The sequence below is a fragment of the Macaca thibetana genome, chromosome X (genome assembly GCF_024542745.1).
Source record: "Macaca thibetana thibetana isolate TM-01 chromosome X, ASM2454274v1, whole genome shotgun sequence".
NCBI lineage: Eukaryota > Metazoa > Chordata > Mammalia > Primates > Cercopithecidae > Macaca > Macaca thibetana.
Window position 1 is genome coordinate 16,893,302 of NC_065598.1, and position 19,943 is coordinate 16,913,244.

General features: G+C 39.2%; 1 protein-coding gene and 1 pseudogene across 1 annotated transcript; both read left to right on the forward strand.

The window, feature by feature from the left end:
• The first annotated feature begins 4,186 nt into the window (after window positions 1-4,186).
• Window positions 4,187-5,919, forward strand: LOC126946689 (acyl-protein thioesterase 1-like). Its single transcript, XM_050777317.1, is given in 1 exon segment — window positions 4,187-5,919. A coding segment is annotated over 1 exon segment (693 nt). The 5' UTR covers window positions 4,187-4,229; the 3' UTR covers window positions 4,923-5,919.
• Window positions 5,920-10,884: 4,965 nt separating this feature from the next.
• Window positions 10,885-12,640, forward strand: LOC126946824 (chromobox protein homolog 1-like; annotated as a pseudogene).
• Window positions 12,641-19,943: the final 7,303 nt, after the last annotated feature.

The following is a 19,943-nucleotide window of genomic DNA, read 5'->3' on the forward strand; positions in this document are numbered from 1 at the left end:
GCTTTGAGACTATGTAAATATCTTGTTTCTAATCGTACTTTTGCCCACTAATTTTAGCATCTATATTGGTTGGCTAGGGCCACCATAACAGAATACCATTGATTGGCTTAAGCAACAGAAATTTATTTTCTCACAGTTCTGGAGGTTGGGAGTCCTAGATCAAGGTGTCAGCAGGATTGGTTCCTCTCAAGGCCTCTCCTCTTGTCTTGCAGATGATCACCTTCTCACTGTATTCTCATATGGCCTTTTCTCTGAGTGTGCATCCCTGGTGTGTCTTCCTCTTCTTATGAGGACAGCAGTCATATCAGATTAGAGCCCATTCATATGACCTCACTTAACCTTAATTACTTCTTTAGTGGCCATATCTCCAAATATAGTCACATTCGAGGTTAGGGCTTCAACATAGGAATGGGGTGGGGGGTACCATTCCATCCAACAGCATGCATCAATAACTCTTGCAGGTAACAACTATTACTGTGGTCTTTGCCAAATGGTGATGTCTTTCAATTTACATAATTTCTTCTATATGTATTAATTATAATTCTACTTTAAGAAAGAGCTGCTCCTTAAATATTTATTTATTTATATCAGTATAGATTTTTTTTCCTGTGGATTATAAACTGTTACTATTATTATTTTCTTGTTCAAATTGTTCCAGATTTTTCCACTGGGAACTCCTTCAAGTTACTTCCATGTCCTTTCGACATGCCCTCCTCATTTTTTGAGCACTTCCTTACTTTCTGGCACCATAAGATGTTTCAGGCTTATCTTGTATTTTCCCTGCCCCAGTCCAGAGATAATCATTTCTCTAAGTAGACCTGGTTTCTTTTGTGGACAATTGTATTTAGAAATCAAGATGTGAGCACTAGGCGTGCTCATTGCTACTAGGGTGTCATTACTTCCTCATGCTCTCAGTAAACAGAGTTAGGGAATATATGCATATATGTTCATGCATGTATAACATACACCTATTCTATTTCTATACCTCTCCATATGTACATATATTTAAAACTATGAGTTCATACTGATAATTCCTTCAACACAGCACTACAGGGTTCCTTTTAGCCTTTCTCTTTTCTTTATTTGTAGTTCCATTTCCTAACAGTGAGAAACTTGATTCTCATTATTCATGATAAATTTAGGCATTTGCTAAGCCCTACTATACACATAGAGCAGTTTCAGAATTGCTAATCTAAATCCCTGTGGAAAACAATTTTGTAACTGGAGAACAACATACACTGTTTGCTGTCTTAACATACAGTATACAACCAATCTTGCTAACCAAAGTTACTTAGGTTAGTTCTTTTCTTTTCAGTGTGGTTATATTGTTCACTTGCAATACAGTTAGACTCATGTGTTACTGACTGTATTCCATTTTGAACTCTCCTTACATATTAGTTTTAATTTTTTAGGATATGAAAAGCATCAACATAGTTCTAAAAGCCAGAACTAACCAAAAATATATACACATACAAGTGTCACTTTAATGTCTATTACATATTCCCCATTCCCTCAATTTTTTCCACTCTCTTACCATGCACCTCCTGTAGTTACCCAATCTCCTCAGTTTCTGGTTTATCCTTTCTGTATTTCTTTTGCACAATTGGGCAGATACATGTATATTTTCTTATATCCTCTTCTTTTTTACATGAAGAGTAGCATGCTACTCTTTTGTACTTTCCCATGTTTTTTGTTTCACTCACCATTGTCTTGGAACTCACTCATTAGCTTTCTCATTCTTTTTTTTTTTTTGTTTACATTTGCGTAGTACTTCCTCATGTAAATGCTCCATTTATTTATTCAACCACTCACCTATGTATCAGCATTTGGTTGTTTCCAATATTCTGTGATTACAAATGATGCCACAATAAATAACCTTGTTGCATATGTATTTTTGTTTTGACAAACATACATCAGAAGAAATATTGCTGTATCAAAAGGTAACTTGCATATGCAATTCTGTACATATTGTTAAATGTCCCTTCAGAAGGATTGTACGAATTTGCATGCCCACCAATAAAGTATGAGAGTGCCTGTTGCCCACAGCCTTGCAAACACAGTTTGTTCTTACACTTTTAAAGTTTACCAATCTGACAGGTAGGAAATGGCATATCAGTGTTGCTTTATGTTGTATTTCTGTAATTATGTGAGTTTGAACATTTTTCATATGTTTAAGGGCCATTTTTAGAACTTCTTTGTGAGTTGTCTGTTCATGTCTTTTTTCAATTATTCCATCGATTTTTTTGCCCTTTGTTCTTCAAGTATTTTTAAGATTAAAAAAAATGCTTATTGTGGTAAATAGGTATAACACAACATTTACTGTCCCAGCTATTTTTAAGCACATAATTCAGTGGCATTAAGTACATTCACAATGTTGTGCAACTATCACCACTATCTGTTTCTAAGACTTTTCCATAATCCCAAACAGAAACTCTGTAACCATTAAACAATAACCCCTTATCCCCCACTTCCTTCAATACTATTTATTAATAAGTGTGTTCTTTCTCTACTGATTTATAATAGCATCTCATTTACATACCAAGACCCTACAAATGCTTGATTGTGACTACTCTTTTGTACTTTCCCATGTTTTTTGTTTCACTCACCATTATGTCTTGGAACTCACTCATCAGCTTTCTTATTCTTTTTTTTTTTTTTTTTTTTTTTTTTTTTTTTTTAACATTTGTGTAGTACTCCCTCATGTAAATTCTCCATTTATTTATTCAACCACTTTCTAAAATTGCCTTGATTTTATATACATATTACCAATTTAGAACGTAATCTTGGAAGAAGCAAACAGTTTACTAGGCTCAAAGAATTTTTGATAGAAAGGGGCTTCAGAAATCATTGAGGTCAGTTTTCAATGGCATCTCACCATTTTTTGTAGATGAAACTAAAACCCTTCGCTTTAGTTCAAGAAGTTCCTCATGATCTGATCCATGCCTGGCTCTCTAGCGTTTAGTCCTGCCTCCTTCCTCCTATATCCCACTGAATTTCTCACCTTTTCTCCTCCTCCACAATGCCGTTTCATGCCTCCAGACCCTCACACGTGCAGTTGCATCTGCCCAGAACCTCATTCCTTCTTCTGAGTGGCTTAGCATTCTGATCTCATGTCACTTCTAATAGGAAACCTCTGACCTTTTCACTTGAGCCAGAACCTCCGCTCTTGGACTCTTGCAGTAGCCAGATATACTATAGTCATGGTCTCATTGTGCTATATTATAATTGTGGGTTTACTTGTCCATCTCCCCCACTAGAATATGAGTTCAGTGAGGCCAAGGACGGCCTTAAACTTGTGTTCTTTTTTTTATCACTAGATACAAAGAAAGCTTGATAAATACATACAAGTGCATCTAGGCTTGGCTTAAATTCTTCAAGTAACAGTTTGCTACCTCAAAGAAAACCTGTTACATTTTTACATTATTTGAAAGTTCTTCCTCACAGCAAGCTGAACTCTGCCTCCCGGTAATTTCTAACCACTTGTCCTTGTTCTGTCCTTAGGGACTAAATCTCTTATTAAAGGACAGCGATCTGCTCCCCAAACTGGGCTTTGGCCAGGGACACAGCTGTAACTAGTAGTTCTTTTTGAAACAATTTAGGACTGCTTGTTTTGGGTATGAATTCTTCTTTTTCAATGAATATTTTATTCAAGGTAAGAAAAAAGTTGAGTTTCTTGTAAAGTGTTTCAGTCTGTTATGCTATTTTAGTGTGTCCCCCAAATCTGTTTTCCTGAAAACATTTTGCTACCTTAATTCAAGCAAAGTAGTTACATTCAGCACATTATTTGTCACTTCAGTGATGACAGTTACCCTTTCCCTCCACCTTTTCATGCAGACTCAATGGATTTCATTGGATTCTTTGTTCTCTGTTCTGGGCATTCTGTTTGCTAGCAGTTCTGTGCACTATCATGTTACTGCTCAGTGCCCCAGCCTTTGGCTGAAGAGGCCTGGCCTAGATCTGCCTGTGAGTTCTGGTACCACATCTGCAAAGTTCTGTGGAAATGCTGCACCTTAGCACAGGCTAGAGTTTCTCAAAGGATCTTCTGCATTAGAATCTCCCAGTGAGTTGGTTAAAAATGCAGATTCCTGGACTCCTACTCTTGATCTTCCAGGTGAAAATCTGAGATGAGGCGTCTGGTGGGGCCGGTAGGGACTCGCGGCTCCCACGCCCTTGGGCTGCGGCCGGGTGCCCGCTCTTCCTTCTGCTTGCGCTGTGAGCTGAGCCGGTGTATGTGTGGCAATAACATGTCAACCCCACTCCCCGCCATCATGCCCGCCGCCTGGAAGGCCACTGCTGCGGTGATTTTCCTGCATGGATTGGGAGATACTGGGCACGGATGGGCAGAAGCCTTTGCAGGTATCAGAAGTTCACATATCAAATATATCTGCCCGCATGCGCCTGTTAGGCCTGTTACATTAAATATGAACATGGCTATGCCTTCATGGTTTGATATTATTGGGCTTTCACCAGATTCACAGGAGGATGAATCTGGGATTAAACAGGCAGCAGAAAGTATATAAGCTTTGATTGATCAGGAAGTGAAGAATGGCATTCCTTCTAACAGAATTATTTTGGGAGGGTTTTCTCAGAGAAGAGCTTTATCTTTATATACTGCCCTTACCACGCAGCAGAAGCTAGCAGATGTCACTGCACTCAGTTGCTGGCTTCCACTTCGGGCTTCCTTTCCACAGGGTCCTGTCGGTGGTGCTGATAGAGATATTTCTATTCTCCAGTGCCACGGGGATTGTAACCCTTTAGTTCCCCTGATGTTTGGTTGTCTTACGGTTGAAAAACTAAAAACATTGGTGAATCCAGCCAATGTGACCTTTAAAACCTATGAAGGTATGATGCACAGTTCGTGTCAACAGGAAATGATGGATGTCAAGCAATTCATTGATAAACTCCTACCTCCAATTGATTGACGTTGCTAAGAGGCCTTGTGTAGAAGTACACCAGCATCATTGTAGTAGAGTATAAACCTTTTCCCATGCCCAGTCTTCAAATTTCTAATGTTTTGCAGTGTTAAAATGTTTTGCAAATACATGCCAATGGCACAGATCAAATAATGTCTCCTCATGAGAAATTTATGATCTTTTAAGTTTCTATACATGTATTCTTATAAGAAGATCCAGAATCTACTATATTAAAATAGATAAAGCAGGTAGCTTCTTTTTTCTCAAATGTAATTCAGCAAAATAATACAGTACTGCCACCAGTTTTTTTATTACATCATTTGAAAATTAGCAGTATGCTTAATGACAATTTGTTCAGGTAGAAATGAGCAGTTAAGATATAAACAATTTATGCATGCTGTGACTTAGTCTATGGATTTATTCCAAAATTGCTTAGTCACCATGCAATGTCTGTATTTTTATATATGTGTTCATATATACGTAATGATTGTAATGCATAGTAAGAATGAGGTGGTATTACATTATTCCTAATAATAGGGATAATGCTGTTCATTGTCAAGAAAGAGTAAAATTGTTCTCTTCAATTAATGGCCCTTTTATTTTGGGCTTTTATTTTCCCTGATATTATTTCTACTTAATACTCTTTTCTCTCAAGAAAAAAAAAAGTTTGTTTTTTCTTTATTGTTCTTCATAGCAGACCAAGTATTGCCTCTCTGCCATAGACAGCTACTGTCAATACATGCTATAATTTGACATTCTGGGTCACAGATATATAGTATTTAAAATCTATTTATGCTTTATAGAGAAACCAGACATTAAAACTTCATGCACTACTTATTTCAAATTACTGTACCTTATCCAAATTTACACCTAGCTATTAGGATCTTCAACCCAGGTAACAGGAATAATTCTATGGTTTTATTTTTCTGTAAACAACTGAAAGAATGATTAGATCATATTCTAGTATGTTCTGAAATATCTTTAAGACTGATCTTAAAAACTAACTTCTAAGATGATTTCATCTTCTCATAGCATAGAGTTTACTTTGTACACATGTTTGAAACCAACTACTGTAGAAGATGAGGAATCTATTGTAATTTTTTGCTTTATTTTTATCTGCCAGTGGACTTATTTGAAATTTTCACTTTAGTCAAATTATTTTTTGTATTAGTTTTTCATGCAAACATAAAAATAGCAATCATTTTAAATTGTCAAAATTTCCAGATTACTGGTAAAAATTATTTGAAAACAAACTATGGGTAATAAAGGCTAGTCAGAACCCTATACATAAAATGTAGTTACCATGCAGATTAATATGTAGCAAAAATGTATGCTTGATATTTCTGAACTGTGTTGATTTTTCTGCTGTATTCCAGCTGACCAAAACAATATTAAGAATGCATCTTTATAAATGGGTGCTAATCGATAATGGAAATAATTTAGTAATGGACTATATAGGATGTTAATAATGAAGCCATATGTTTATGTCTGGATTTTAAAATTTTAAACAATCATTTACTATGTAATTTTTCTTTACCTTGAAGAACATAAACTGTTATTTCAGTTCTACAAATCAGCAAGATATTATTTATGGCAAGAAATATTCCGTTGAAATGTTGTGCTGTAACATGGGAAAATGTAAATGTTTTTCATGGTTTCTATCAATGTGAAATAAAATTTAATTCTGACTTAAAAAAAAAAGAAAATCTGAGATGAGGCCTCATAGTGCATATTTTAAGAAGCCTCTGGATGATTCTCATACAAACTAAGGTGAAGAACCACTGTCCTAGATGTTGGCAAAATAATCACCAAATACACCATCAGTCATCTGTTCTGGATATTCATTTATATCTACGTAGACGCAAACCTGTATCAATGTCCTATCTACTCATTTTCCTTTTTTTCTCAATTATAATCTCAGCGATGGCAGAGATCCTATCTATTTTGGTCATTGTAGCCCCACTGCCCAGGATAGTACATGGCACATAGGTGCTGTTGAATGAAAGCACAGGAAGCAAACATGTCTTTCTCATTGATCCTTCTAATACTGGGAGAGGCTATGGTGGAAATGAAGTGAGAGGCATGGGAACCAAAGAAGAAAACTAAAATGCATGTGATCACAGTGTATGGTGGACCCAGAGCTCTGGAGAAAACCCTCCCATTAGTTAGTTCTGTAGGTGCAAGGTTTTCAGGTCATTCTTTTTGACTGTAGCAGGCTGAGCAGCTGTACTTTGAAGAGACAGAGACTCCAATATGAATTCCTCCCTCCACACCAACCTCAATGTCTTTGGAGTTTGAGGAATGAGGGAAAGGCAAGATATGACAAGGGATTGCATTGTCATATAATCAGTCATCACTCAAATAAATTAAAGCCTCAAGGAATTTTAATAATAATGGCTGTAACAATTACCTTGAGAAGGCAGGATGTGGAGTTGCTATGAATCACACGACTGGGTTTATATTCTAACTCTTACTAGCTTAATTTCTCTTCACTTTCTTCATCAGTAAACGGAGATAACTTGATTATGTAATTCATGTGTGCTAGTTAAGGTAATGTCAGCTACCATACCATAGACATCCTCAAACCTCTTGGCTTACTAAAATTGAAGTTTATTACTAGATCACATAAAGTACAAATGGACATTCTGGTCTGGTGAGTGGCTCCTCTCCACATGGTGATTCGGGGACCCAGGTTCTGTCTATATTGTAGAGTCCTCAGCTAGAACCTCTGCATTCAGTCAACAGACAGAGGAAGAGAAAGTGAGAAGGCACACCAGCTCCTAAACCACTTTGGCATGAAAGTGACACGTGGCCATTTCTAGTCACATGGCCAATCTAGAAGCAAGGGAATATGAGACATGTAGTTTAGTTGTGTGCTCAAGAAGAAACATGTATCACTTTTTGTTTCATTACAAGCAATCACAAAACTTAGTAGTTTCAAATAACAGCCCTTTATGTAACTCACAATTCTGTGGGGCAGCAATTTGGGCTTGGATTAGCTAGGAAGTTATGCTGATCCCAGTCAGACTCACTTGATCTCAGCAAGGCTTACTCATGGCAAATGTGGTCAGCTACCATGTTGGCTGAGGACTGGTTCATATAGGATGGCCTTATCTGGAAAAGCATGTCTTTATTCCATTTGTCTCTCACTCTCCAGTAAGCTAGGCCAGTCTTGTTTATATGGCAGGTAGGCAGACTCCCAAGAGCAAGAGCAAGAGCCAAAGTCTGCAAAGCCTGTTGAGGCCTAAGCTTGTAACTCACACAAGGTAGCTTCTCTCACATTATTGTCCAGAATCAAGGAGTAGAGATATATAAGCTGCAAAGAATTGTGGCCATTTTTGCAACCTATCAAAAAGAGGAAATATGTTTAATTAAACAGGTGGTCTATAACTTGTTTAACAGTATGTGACATCACAGTAAGTTCCCAATAGATTATTTTCATTATTATTGTTATCATTTATTGAATATCTACTACATGTTAGGCTCTGTACTTGGCAATTTATATATATTATTTAATTACTACAACTATTTCATTTTACATATGAAGAAACTGAAGCTCAAAAAGATAAAGAAAACTACTGAAGGCCATTTGATTAATAAGTGATGGTACCAAAGCTCACATTCCCTACTTCCTTATGTCTTAGGATGCAAACTAAGCTAGGATTGCCTGAAACTCTGAAGGAGAAACAAAACTTGAAGCTAAGATGAAATTAAATATTTAAGAAGGTCTGATAAATGACATGGGAAGAAAGAACCTGGCATTCTCACCTGAAATATGAGGGTGATGCCCAGAGCCAGTTTTGGCAGATGACCCTCAAGTTGGTCACAGCTCATCTCAAGGGCAAAGCAATGATGATTATTGTGACTCATTTGATATCGTATGTTGCCTGGTTCTTTCCCTTTCCACAGAGGATGAGGAAATTCCTTTCTGATCAAAGAATCTGCGTTAGTGTTAGAAGATCTTGAGTAGAAGGAAGGAGGTAGAAGGCAAGTGGGTAGAAGAAAGGGAAATTTAGCCTAGGAGTAGAAAATACTGGAGCAGAGGAGGAGTTTAAAATCCCCTAGGCCAGATAGTCCCAGCATCTTTTGGGAATGAGGACACAGATAAGATAGAACTTTGTTGATATTATAGACAAGGCTTAGCGAGCATATATTGAAAAACATATTGCAGTAACCTCATTGCCTCTCGGCAGTCTGCAGCCCATAGGCTGGGAACTGGGGGTCTAGTCCTGAAGAGTAGATAGGTTTAATTTTGAGACCAACTCTATTAATTTGGTAGTGATTACTGGAAGCACTGTGTTGAGATGGATTCTGAGGACACGTCTAGATGTTAACAGAAAAGATAGCTATGAGTGATTATTGATCTCTCTCACTGGTCTGGACAAAGATGGTGGTGGCATATATATTAAGTATGTTTTCTATCTCTGATACAGTCACATTTTCATAAGAAGAAACTGCAGGAAAGAAAGTTGGCATGATTTTCTTCCTATTACGAAGTGAGTTAATAGTAGAAGCAAACCTAGATCCCTGATGTCCTGATTAGTGCTTTTTCCATGACACTAAGCCAGTTAAAGAACCATATTTTTTGTTACCATTTATTCTCAGGCAAAATACGTTTTTCAATTTTCTTTCTACGTTGCCCCTGTCTTTTCTGGAAGTCTGCTTCCATGCCAGACATGGTATAGTTTTCTTCTTTCATTTAAGAAAACAAAATTAACCAAAGCTTATTCAGGGATTGCCTGGTGAACTTAATTGATTGTTGAAAGAAGGGTCTCATCTCTGCTCCATTTCCATGTTCACCCTCTGGTTATGACACATTTGTGCCCAAACATTAGACTTTGAGATTAGAGGACTAGCTCATTGCTGAACTAAAATCTAGTTCAATTAAAAAAAACCCAGTAAAAGTCTCCTTTTCTCCTCCTTTTCTCTCCATCCTCAACCTTCAAGTCCTCTTGTTCTCTTTCTATTTTAATGCTTTTCAGGCACCTGAGATTCATTAATTTATTTACTCATATGCACACCCCTGCCCCCACCACACACATACCTCTATACCCATGAAACTTGAGGTTCCCACAAAACCTCTGTTCACCAGAGCTAGAATGGATTTAGGCTTCATCCAGTCTGTCTTCTGAGGACATTAAGGCTCAGAGAGGGCAGAGCTTGAAGCCAATGTTCCAGGATCCAGTACGCAAAATGGCCAGTTTGCTGAATGGCCAATACACAACCCAGTCTTGCTTTTGTGAACTCTTTCGTTTATGGGTTTTTATTTTGTCTTCATTTTAAGGATTGTTACGTTTACCTCTGCCCCAGCTTTCTCTTACTGCAGCTAAGTCTGGGGAGAAGAGAAAGGGGAGAATGAAGAGCATGAAAAGATTGGATAAAGAATGTGAATAATTTCTCTTAGCATCTTCTCTATTAATAACATATAATTAAAATGCTTCAGATATATTCAGAATGTATTGTTGAATAAGACTCTATTAATGAAGGACTCTAAAAAAGAACATACTATCATGACCCCATTCCCCTGATAAGCATATTAATAGATTTCCCATGCACCCCTCAATTTTCTCTCTCTCTCTCTCTCTGGTCCTCAGTCCTAGAAGCCTTTCTTCTTATCTTCTCTCAATTCTCTCAAAACACCAAGCTCTTTCCTATCTCATGACCTTTGCACTTGCTGTTCTCTATGCCTGGAATGCCCTACACCCTCTTAGCATCAACATCTCCCTGGCATTTTTAAAGTCTCAGCTTAAATGTTCTCTTTTCAGTGAGGCTTTACTCGGTAACCTAATATAACTTCACTACATTATCCCATGTATCAGTTAGTTTTTGCCATGTAACAAACACCTCAACATTTATTGGCTTAAAACAACCAGCATTTATTTAACTCATGATTCTCCTGGGCCCAACTGGGCTCACTCATGGGTCTGAACCTGGCTGGTGAGTTGGTGAAATCCCAGATGACCTCAGTCACATGTCTAGTGGTTGGCTGGCTGTCACTTGGGGTGATGGGGTAACAGGGCCATATATTGCTTATTCTCCAGAAGGCTAACCCAGGCTTGTTCATATAACATCTTAGAGTTCCAAGAACAAGAGTATAAGTCCTTAAATGTAAACACTTTTCAAGTCTCTGCCTACATTGTATTTGTTGTGATCCCAGTGGCCAAAGCATATCAAAAGGCCACCCCAGATTGAAGGGGAAGAGAAAGACTTCACCTCTTGAAAAGAGAACACAAGTAGAGGTTTGAAAAGCCCTTGTATATTGGAGTTTTCTCTCTCACTGTGCTTGGGACCCTGAGGCCTAGGATAGCCTGCTGGAGATTGAGGCTACAGGGAAGAGAACTGAGGTGCCCTAGCTAATAGCCTGCCAATCACCAGACATGTGAGTGAGGCTGTCCTGTATCATCTGGCTTCCAGCTGATCCACCAGCTGAGTATAGACATGTGAGAGAACTGAGCAGAGATCAGCAGAGTCAGCCCAGATTTTAAAATCACCTAATCAACTCACAGAATTGTGAGCTAAATAAAATATTTATTGATTTAAGTCACTGTGGTTTGGGGTGGTTCGTTACACAACAAAGCTAATCAGTACAGGGGGCCTCGATTAAGAAACCAGAGTCAATCAGAATAATGCATGATCCTTTGTGGTTAGGTCTTGTAGCTGACAGTGTTAATGCCCCACCCTTAATTGGTTAGGCCTCACCATTTCTGTCCATGTTTATCTGACTCCCTGTTGCCAATTTCTGCATTTTTTTTTTTTTTTTTTTTGCCAAAGGGCTTTCTCTGGGCACCAGAGCTCACCTTGCCTGTGCACACAGTGGGCCAGAAGTTCTGGAGAATTGACATTTACTATGAGCAGCCTTCAACCAGCGATGAATGGGAGTTCATGTATATATAACCCAATAACTTGCAAAATGAACAATTTGTTCCAGACTGTCTCCTGGAGTTCCCCAATGGGATTGCGCTCCAGGAATTGGTAAAGAGCTTCCAGGTTCAGCAGAGGGGAGGACTGCTGGCCAGGGCCTTTGGTATACTGCTTCAGTGAGGGGCTCCACTGCCACCACCCTGCTTGCTGCCTTCCTGGGTGCCACTCCCCCAGTGAGTCCAACACGACATATTCCTCTTAGGCTCTTGAATGCTGCTCTGAGCAGTGTCACCCTTTACACTAGAAAGCTGTCAAAAACTATGGGGAAAAAAAACAAAACAAGAAGGAAGTAGAGGAGGTGCTAGAAGAGGAGGAAGAAAAATACATGGTGGAGAACATTGTCGACTGTCAACTGGTAAAGGGCAAAGTGGAGCACCTCCTAAAGTGGAAGAGTTTTTTTAGATGAGGATGACTCTTGGGAGCCAGAAGAGAACCTGGATTGTGTGATCTCATTGCTGAGTTTCTACAGTCACAGAAAATAGCATGTGAGACAGATAGATCAGAAAAAGGCAAATGCAAAGCTTACTCTGATTCTGAATATAAGGGAGAGGAAAGCAAACCAGAGAAGAAAGAAGAGTCAGAAAAGCCACGAGGCTTTGCTGGGCTTTGGAGTTGAGCAGATTATTGGAGCTACAGACTCCAGTGGAGAGCTCACACTCCTGATGAAATGGGAAAACTCTGATGAGGCTGACCTGGTCCCTGTCAGGGAAGCCAATGTCAAGTGCCCACAGGTTGTCATATCCTTCTATGAGGAAAGGCTGATGTGGGCATTCCTACTTCAGGAGGGCAATGACAAAAAATTATGACAAGAATTACTTATCCTGAGCACCAGCCCCTGTCACATCTGGCTGGGAGTTTCAAGTCGGGAGAGAAGGAGTTAGACTTGTGTTGACATCACAGAGGTGGCTTGAGAAGATGTCCTTTGAAGAGCCAGTATAGTCTCTGTGTCCTGCAGCAGGCCAAATGCTTCAAAACTGTTCCAAGCTGTGTAGCTTGCACATGGTTCCAGTGGAGGGGAAGTGGGATAAGTGTTTCAAGGCAACCTTTGTCGCACTTTGCTGAGAAAAGCAAAGGGCTTTCTATGAAGGACAAAACTTGCAGAATTGGATGTGTGAGAGAGCAAAAAGATATTGTAGATCCTCAAAGAGCATCTCCACAACGCTCAACCTTCTTCCCAATAGTGTCAACTCTGCGCTTTTAGAGTGTAGCATTATGTAGTTTTTGGCTATTACTGGTGTATACTTTTGGGGGAGGGAGAGATGGAGTGGGGAGAAATGGAGATGACTAGCCTCGTTTTGATTACCATTTGGGACCAGATTGGGAAAATAGTGAAACAATGGAAAGAGCAATGATTTGTTTCTATGTCCAGAATATTTTACATTAAAAATGTCATTGGTACCATAAATAAGGACTGTAAGAGAATGTTTAAAAGCTGTTATTAAGCATGTTCATACCTCAGTATCTGGTGTATCCCATAAATATATACATCCACTATGTACCCACAAAAATTATTTTTTAATTAAAAAAACCTGAATGTCTGAATCCTGTAAGCCAAGGTATTCTCTGCTTGAATTTAATGCTGTTCCCCATGAAGAACTAAGCCAGATCATAAGTTACCAAAGCTGCCATTTTGCAGATGGAAATTGAGGAGGGAAAACCTTTTATTGGAGCCTTTACACAGGTAGATCATTCAGTCTTAGAGGTGCTAATTCCTGAAATTAGAAAGAAAACTCTTTATTTTCCAATTATGGAGTTATAAATAGCAGCTTTGCCATCCAAGCCACAGGCTGAGGTGTTGGGGAAGGGGAAGAAGGTGATAGAGGAGATGGAAGACTAGGGAAAGACAAGGGTCTATGCTCTTAGGATGGAGAACTCTTGGAGCCTCTGTTTTTTGAGCTTTGAACTCTGAAACCATTGGTGGCAGGTTTCAATCACTGACAGCACAAGTTTCATTGAATCAATTTAGGAGGTAAATGATTTCAAAAACCTTTGTATCAGGAGAAGATTAAACTTCCATACTGGGGCAGTGGTTCACTTTAAAACAAAACAAAAAATATTTTAAAAAGAAATCTTAAGAATTAGGTGATACCCAAAATGCTCTGTCTTGAGTCATGAGATCCATCAGTTCTTGATATCATCTAGACTTGCATGTACAGCTACATTATAAAATCGTTTTAGGCATGTGTTAGGTTTCTGTGAAAACTTTGTTTACATGTAAACTTCATACCACACGGTCAATTTTTGTCTTAATAAAACTAGATTCATGTTTTTAAAAAGCACTTCCATCATCACCTCCCTGCTCTTGTCTCATTCATCTTTAGCCTGATTTGGAAACATATAGCTCATTTAGGCTGTGTCACTGGCTGAAGCTGGACATTTGCATGCAAAAAAATTGGCATGATGGTTTTGAAGTTGGGAGGGGAGAGCTTTTGAGATCGTTATCAGAGATAGAATGAAGGTCAAGGATAGGAAGAAATTGAGAGACAAGAGAGAGAAATGAGACTGGGCAGAGATCTCTTACATAGCAAGAAACAAAAGTTACAAGTTTAATGTGTTCATTTTTCTTTTAATAGTCTTTTTTCTTCCAATACTATTTTTAGGTGTGTGTTTGTTTGATGTATAATTTACATATAGTGAAATACATAGATCTTCAATGTACTGTTCAATGAGCTTTAGCAAATGTATATGCCTGTATAAGCCCCTCACAAATCAAGATATAGAGAATTTCAATCACCCCCAGATTGTTCCCTTGTGCCCCTTTGCAGTCATTCCTCATTCTTCACCAGAGGCAATCATTACTGTGATTTCTATCATTATATATTATAATTGGCTGTTCCAGAATTTCATAAAAGTGAAATAATACAGTATATACTCTTTTATGTCTTGCTTCTTTACTCAATACAATGTTTTTAAGATTATCCATGTTGTTGTATATATCAGTAGTTCATTCCTTTTTGTTGCTGGATCGTGTTTCATTGTATGACTATAGTATAATTTATTTATAAATTCTCATGTTGGACATTTGCGTTGCTTTTTGTTTTTATCTATTCTGAATAAAGCTACTGTGAGTATTCATTTACAAGTCTTATGGGCATATATTTTCATTTCTCTTGAGTATATATCTAAGAGTGAAATTGCTGGATCATAGGGTAGGTGTGAAGCCTTTGCTCTGGCTGCCTTTGTGACTGACTCAGTTTCCCCAGCCCTCTGCCTTGCCTGCCTTCCTTCTGGGTCTAGAGTACTAAGATTCCACCAAGCATTCTGTGGAGGGGCCTCATGCATTCCTCTGCAAGTTTCAGAGCAGGAAATAGGGGAAGGTCAGGAAATAGCATAGCGCTAGAAGTTGAGCATGAGTCATTAGGAAACCAGGGTCTAGTCTTGGTTCTTCCATTAATAATTTTGGGGCAAGTAATTTTCTGACCTTTAATCTTCCCCATTGGCTGCTCTTCAAGACTCCTTCCAGATGGTTCTACACCTGTCTTGTGAGTTCATAATAGATGCTCAATTAGAATTTGTTTCCCTATGTAGGAGAGGGAAAAGTATTAAGTTATTTGTTTTTCTCCTGACTACAAAACATTAACGTAGTTATTTTTTCACTTATTTTCCTGCCTTATGATAAGGGCAGGTGCTAAGGATGATGTTTTGTTTTTGTGACCTGGATGGCTGATAAGGGATACAAATAGGGGAAGCCAAGAGAGACCAGACTAGAAGGACCAGGAGGCTCTAGAAGGATAGCAAATAGATGTGAGGCAGTGTGTGTGTGTCTGTGTGTGTGTGTGTGTGTGTGTGTGTGTGTGTACTTTGGGGATTCTAGCATAAAAGCAAGAGAATGAAAAACACAGAGAGAAGATGGTTGCCACAAAGAGTAAACTTTGGGGAAAAAATATGTTTTGAAGCAGTTTTGCTGAGTCATGATCAATGTCAACAACTCTTTTCCCCCTTACTGAGAAAATTGCAGAAATAGAGCCATCATTCTACAGTATTTTCAGGCTTGGATATATGTTTCTAATGACCTTAAGGCCAGAGGAGAATTTTCCAAAGGGACCCTATGATATTTAGGTTGAACGAATGAAAGTATTAGGATAAAAGCTAACTTGCTGTAACAAAGACACCTAACAACACCATAGCCTACAGAACCAGGAAGTTGATTTGTCTTTCAGGTAACAATTCAGAGGTGCATGATCCACACTGGTGAAACAAATCTCCTCCACAGTCAATCAGAAACCCGAGGTCCTTCTATTGTGTGGCTCTAAGGTATTGTTGTTATCTGTATAGTTGAAGCTAGATTGCTGTGGGTTCCAGTTGGTGGGAAGAAGAAAGATAGCATGGAGACATGCCTACCGTCTTAAATTCTAATTCTGGAAGTGTCTTACATTACTTCTTCTCACATTCCATTGGCCAGAATTCAACCATATGATGAAGCCTAATCTCAAGGGACACAGAAGTATAGACAAGCTGTGTGCCCAGCAAGAAGGGGAGAGTAGATTGTAAGGGACAACTGGCAGACTTTACCCCCAAAGAGCAAGCCCTTAAATCCCCCAAGGGACTGCTTGGGGGACCATTTTATTCATGTCCTGAGGGAATGGCAATATTCTTCAGGCTTCATTGAGACTTTTTTCTACTCTGACCTATCCCGCATCTGTCTTATGTGTGTGCACTCACACCATGGTCTGATGGGCTTTGGGCAAGGGGATTATTTACAGTTCTTGAATCCTTGCTCGATACCAAGTTAGGCTAGAGCTGCATGTGCTTCAGGAGCAGGGTAAAGCAGGAGGGAAGCGAGCTAAAGGGCTCTGTCCCTTCCCCCACATGTTTGTCTCACAGTGGGGAGTTGAAACTGAAGTCTCAAGTCTCTCTCCTTTCCTGGAAAATCTTCCCTAGCCAGATGTGCCCTTTTCTACTCACCTTCATTAGCCAATAATCTTTTTTATTCCGTCTTCCCTCACAGACCCCAATAGTGTTGACTGACTATGATAGTATGTAATTGAATGCAGAGTATTCTCCCTCCAATATGATTAGTTAACCTTCATCCCATATGCAGTTAAGTCACCTTCAAAAAGATGCAGCTAATGTCTCCAGGCTACAAATTCCTCCTGAGGTGTTGAGTGGTATGTGCTTAGGTGTTCCTCCATGGTGACATCAATGCCAATTTTATTAACTGAGCACTTCCTCTCCTCTTTCTCTCTCTTCCTTCAGGACTTTGATTCTTCAGTTTTTCTTTATTCCAAGCCCTCCATGGCCTGTGAGCCAAGTCCATACTGCTAACAGGTCCCTTGAAATGGCATCCTATATTTGGCTTGTAACCAGACTCTGGGGACATCTATATGGCAGTCATAGTTGATTAGGGAAATGAAGAATTTTCTTTTCAAGAGAAAGAGCTAGAGTTTAATTACTATCAGGGCAAAATGGTTAATCTCAAAATAAATTATATTCTCTAGCTGCTAGAACAGCTGTTGAACAAAACACATTCTCTAGCAAGTGAGAAGAAGGATGACAACCTGCAGATCTTAAATGAGAATTGGAAAAGCAAAAACAAGCAGATGTGGTAGGTTATATTAATAATGGCCCCCATATATTTCCCCTTCCTGTGGCATCACAAATCTTCCCATTAAGAGATGGTATCTATTTCTTTACCCCTTGAGTCTAGGCTGGTCATGTGACCTGCTTTGGCCAATAGGACATTGGCAAACATAAAGCAAGCAGACTCCTGAAATGTGTTTGTGCATTGAGGCTTTCTCTCTTGTGGCTCTTGAATCCCTGAGACCCAAGCTAGACTGCTGGATGATGAGAAACATGTAGCTGCCTTCATCACCCCAGCCAGCAGCTTGCCAATGCTGGACATATGTGTGAGGCCATGCTAGATCACCCAGCCTCTCGATTACTCATTAGCTGACTCCAGGCAAATGAGATATCTCAACCTAGACCAAAAGAACTACTTGGACAAACCTGAGAATTGTGTTCTAAGTAAATGGACACTGTCTTAAGACAATAAGTTTTGGGGTGGCTTGTGATGTAGCAAAAGCTAACTGATACAACTGAGCAGCCAGTGCATGTATGTTTGCATGTCTATGTGTGTGTTTCTATACGTGTCTCTTGTCTCTTACATCTTCCCCCATATCCATAACAAATGTTCCCAACATGTCCTGAAATCAGTACAGTCAGTTAAGACCTTTACTTAGACGCTCTGTAGGACCTTCAAGCTCGGAAAACAAACATGTAGTAAAGGAGTAAGTCTCCTTTTTCCTCTCTCATTCCTTTCCCGTCCCATGCTCCTGAACTTGGAGCCTGGCCTGGCCAGTCTGAAGGAAGGCAGTACTTATTATAGAATACCCTATATTCCTCATTTCCCTGGAGACATTGCTTCTCCCTGGCAGCCCCAGCAAGAGGGATGAAAGAAGGTATGTGTGTGCCCCTAGGTTCTTCCCATCCTAGGGAAAGGAAGGACTACTATTGATGCTTTCTTCCTTCTCGTCTTGGGGTTTAGATACCAGAATCTTACAGCCTCTCCCACTGCACCTCATACTCCACAAGGGTTGGCTGTTGCTGATGGTTTTTAAAGGCAAGTTCCCAAAGAGTGTTCTTTTTTGTCAGATGTGGCTATTGGTTCTTAAACCACATATTTGACATTTCTGGGTATGTGGAGTGGAGGACTCTTTTGGTTAGACAAAGCCCACATGAGATCCTGTCTTTACTGTTAGTTTTCCATATTTGAGTGGGCACGGTTGGCCTAATTATTACTTGGCCTCTATCAAATATGTTGATTTTAGTTTAGAAGATACTGTAGTAAATCTATTTTTTATGAAACTAAAGTGGCTAGCAATAGGATTTCTTTCTTTCACTTTTCTCTGTCCCACTTTTCCCCCCTCATTTCTATACATGTTTCAGCCATGAAAATCATTTTTCTTTCTTTAAAACAGCTTTACTGAGGTATAATAAAGGGAAAAAAAGCATAAAAGTTACCTGTTTAAAGTGTGTAATTCAATGGCCTTTAGTAAATATATAGAGTTGTGCAACCATTAATACAATTCAGTTTTAGGAGATTTCTATCTGTATTACTCCATTCTCACAGTGCTATAAAGAAATATCCGAGACTGGGTAATTTATAAAGAAAAGAAGTTTACTTCATGCATGGTTCTGCAGGCTGTACAGGAAGCATGGCAGCATCTGATTTTGGAGAGGCCTCAGGGAGCTTTTACTCATGGCAGAAGGCAAAGTGGGAGAGGCATCTTACGTGGCAGGAGCAGGACCGAGAGAGAGGATAGATGCCACACACTTTTAAACAACCAGATCTCATGAGAACTCTATCATGAGAACAGCACTAGGGGGACAATGTTAAACCATGAGAGACCACCACCATGATTCAGTCACCTCCCATAAGACCCCACCTCCAACATTGGGGATTTCAATTCAACATGAGATTTGGGTGGAGACACAGACTCAAACCATATCACCATCACATCCAGAGATCTCTTGTACCATTTGCTGTCAGTCCCCATTCCCACTCTCAGTCCAAGGAAACCACTAATCTGTCTTCTGTCACTATAGATTTGCCTGTTCTGGACATTTTATATAAATGGAATCATACAAGATGGGAAGTTTTTTTGTAAATAAAGATAACACTTAGGATAAAAATTTGCTAACGACATAAACATGTTTACAAAAGTTGCTCTTCCTTTGAAAGGTTGATCCATGAGTATGAGCAAGATAACCTATCTTGGTTTGGGTTCCCTCAAAGAAGATGCCAAGGCAAGGACTTGAGGGCAGGTAGTTTATTTGGGAGATAATCACAGGAAACAAAAGTGAGGAAGTGGGGATGAGACACAGAGGGGAGAAAATACAAAACAAATAAAAAGCATACAGTGAGAAGATTACCACTGTGGACACCTGGGGCTCAATCCCACTGAAGATTGCCTGAGAAACCACATGGAGCATGCTTCTGCAGAAGTTAGGGTGCTTATCTGCCTGCTAGTTCGTTAATGCTGTGTAACAAATTACCCTAAATGTAGCCGTTTAAAGCAACAATTAATATTTATACTCTCTTACTATTGAAGGATCAGGAATTTGAGGTTGGCTTAGTTGGATGGTTCTGGCTTGGGGGTCTCCCTTTAA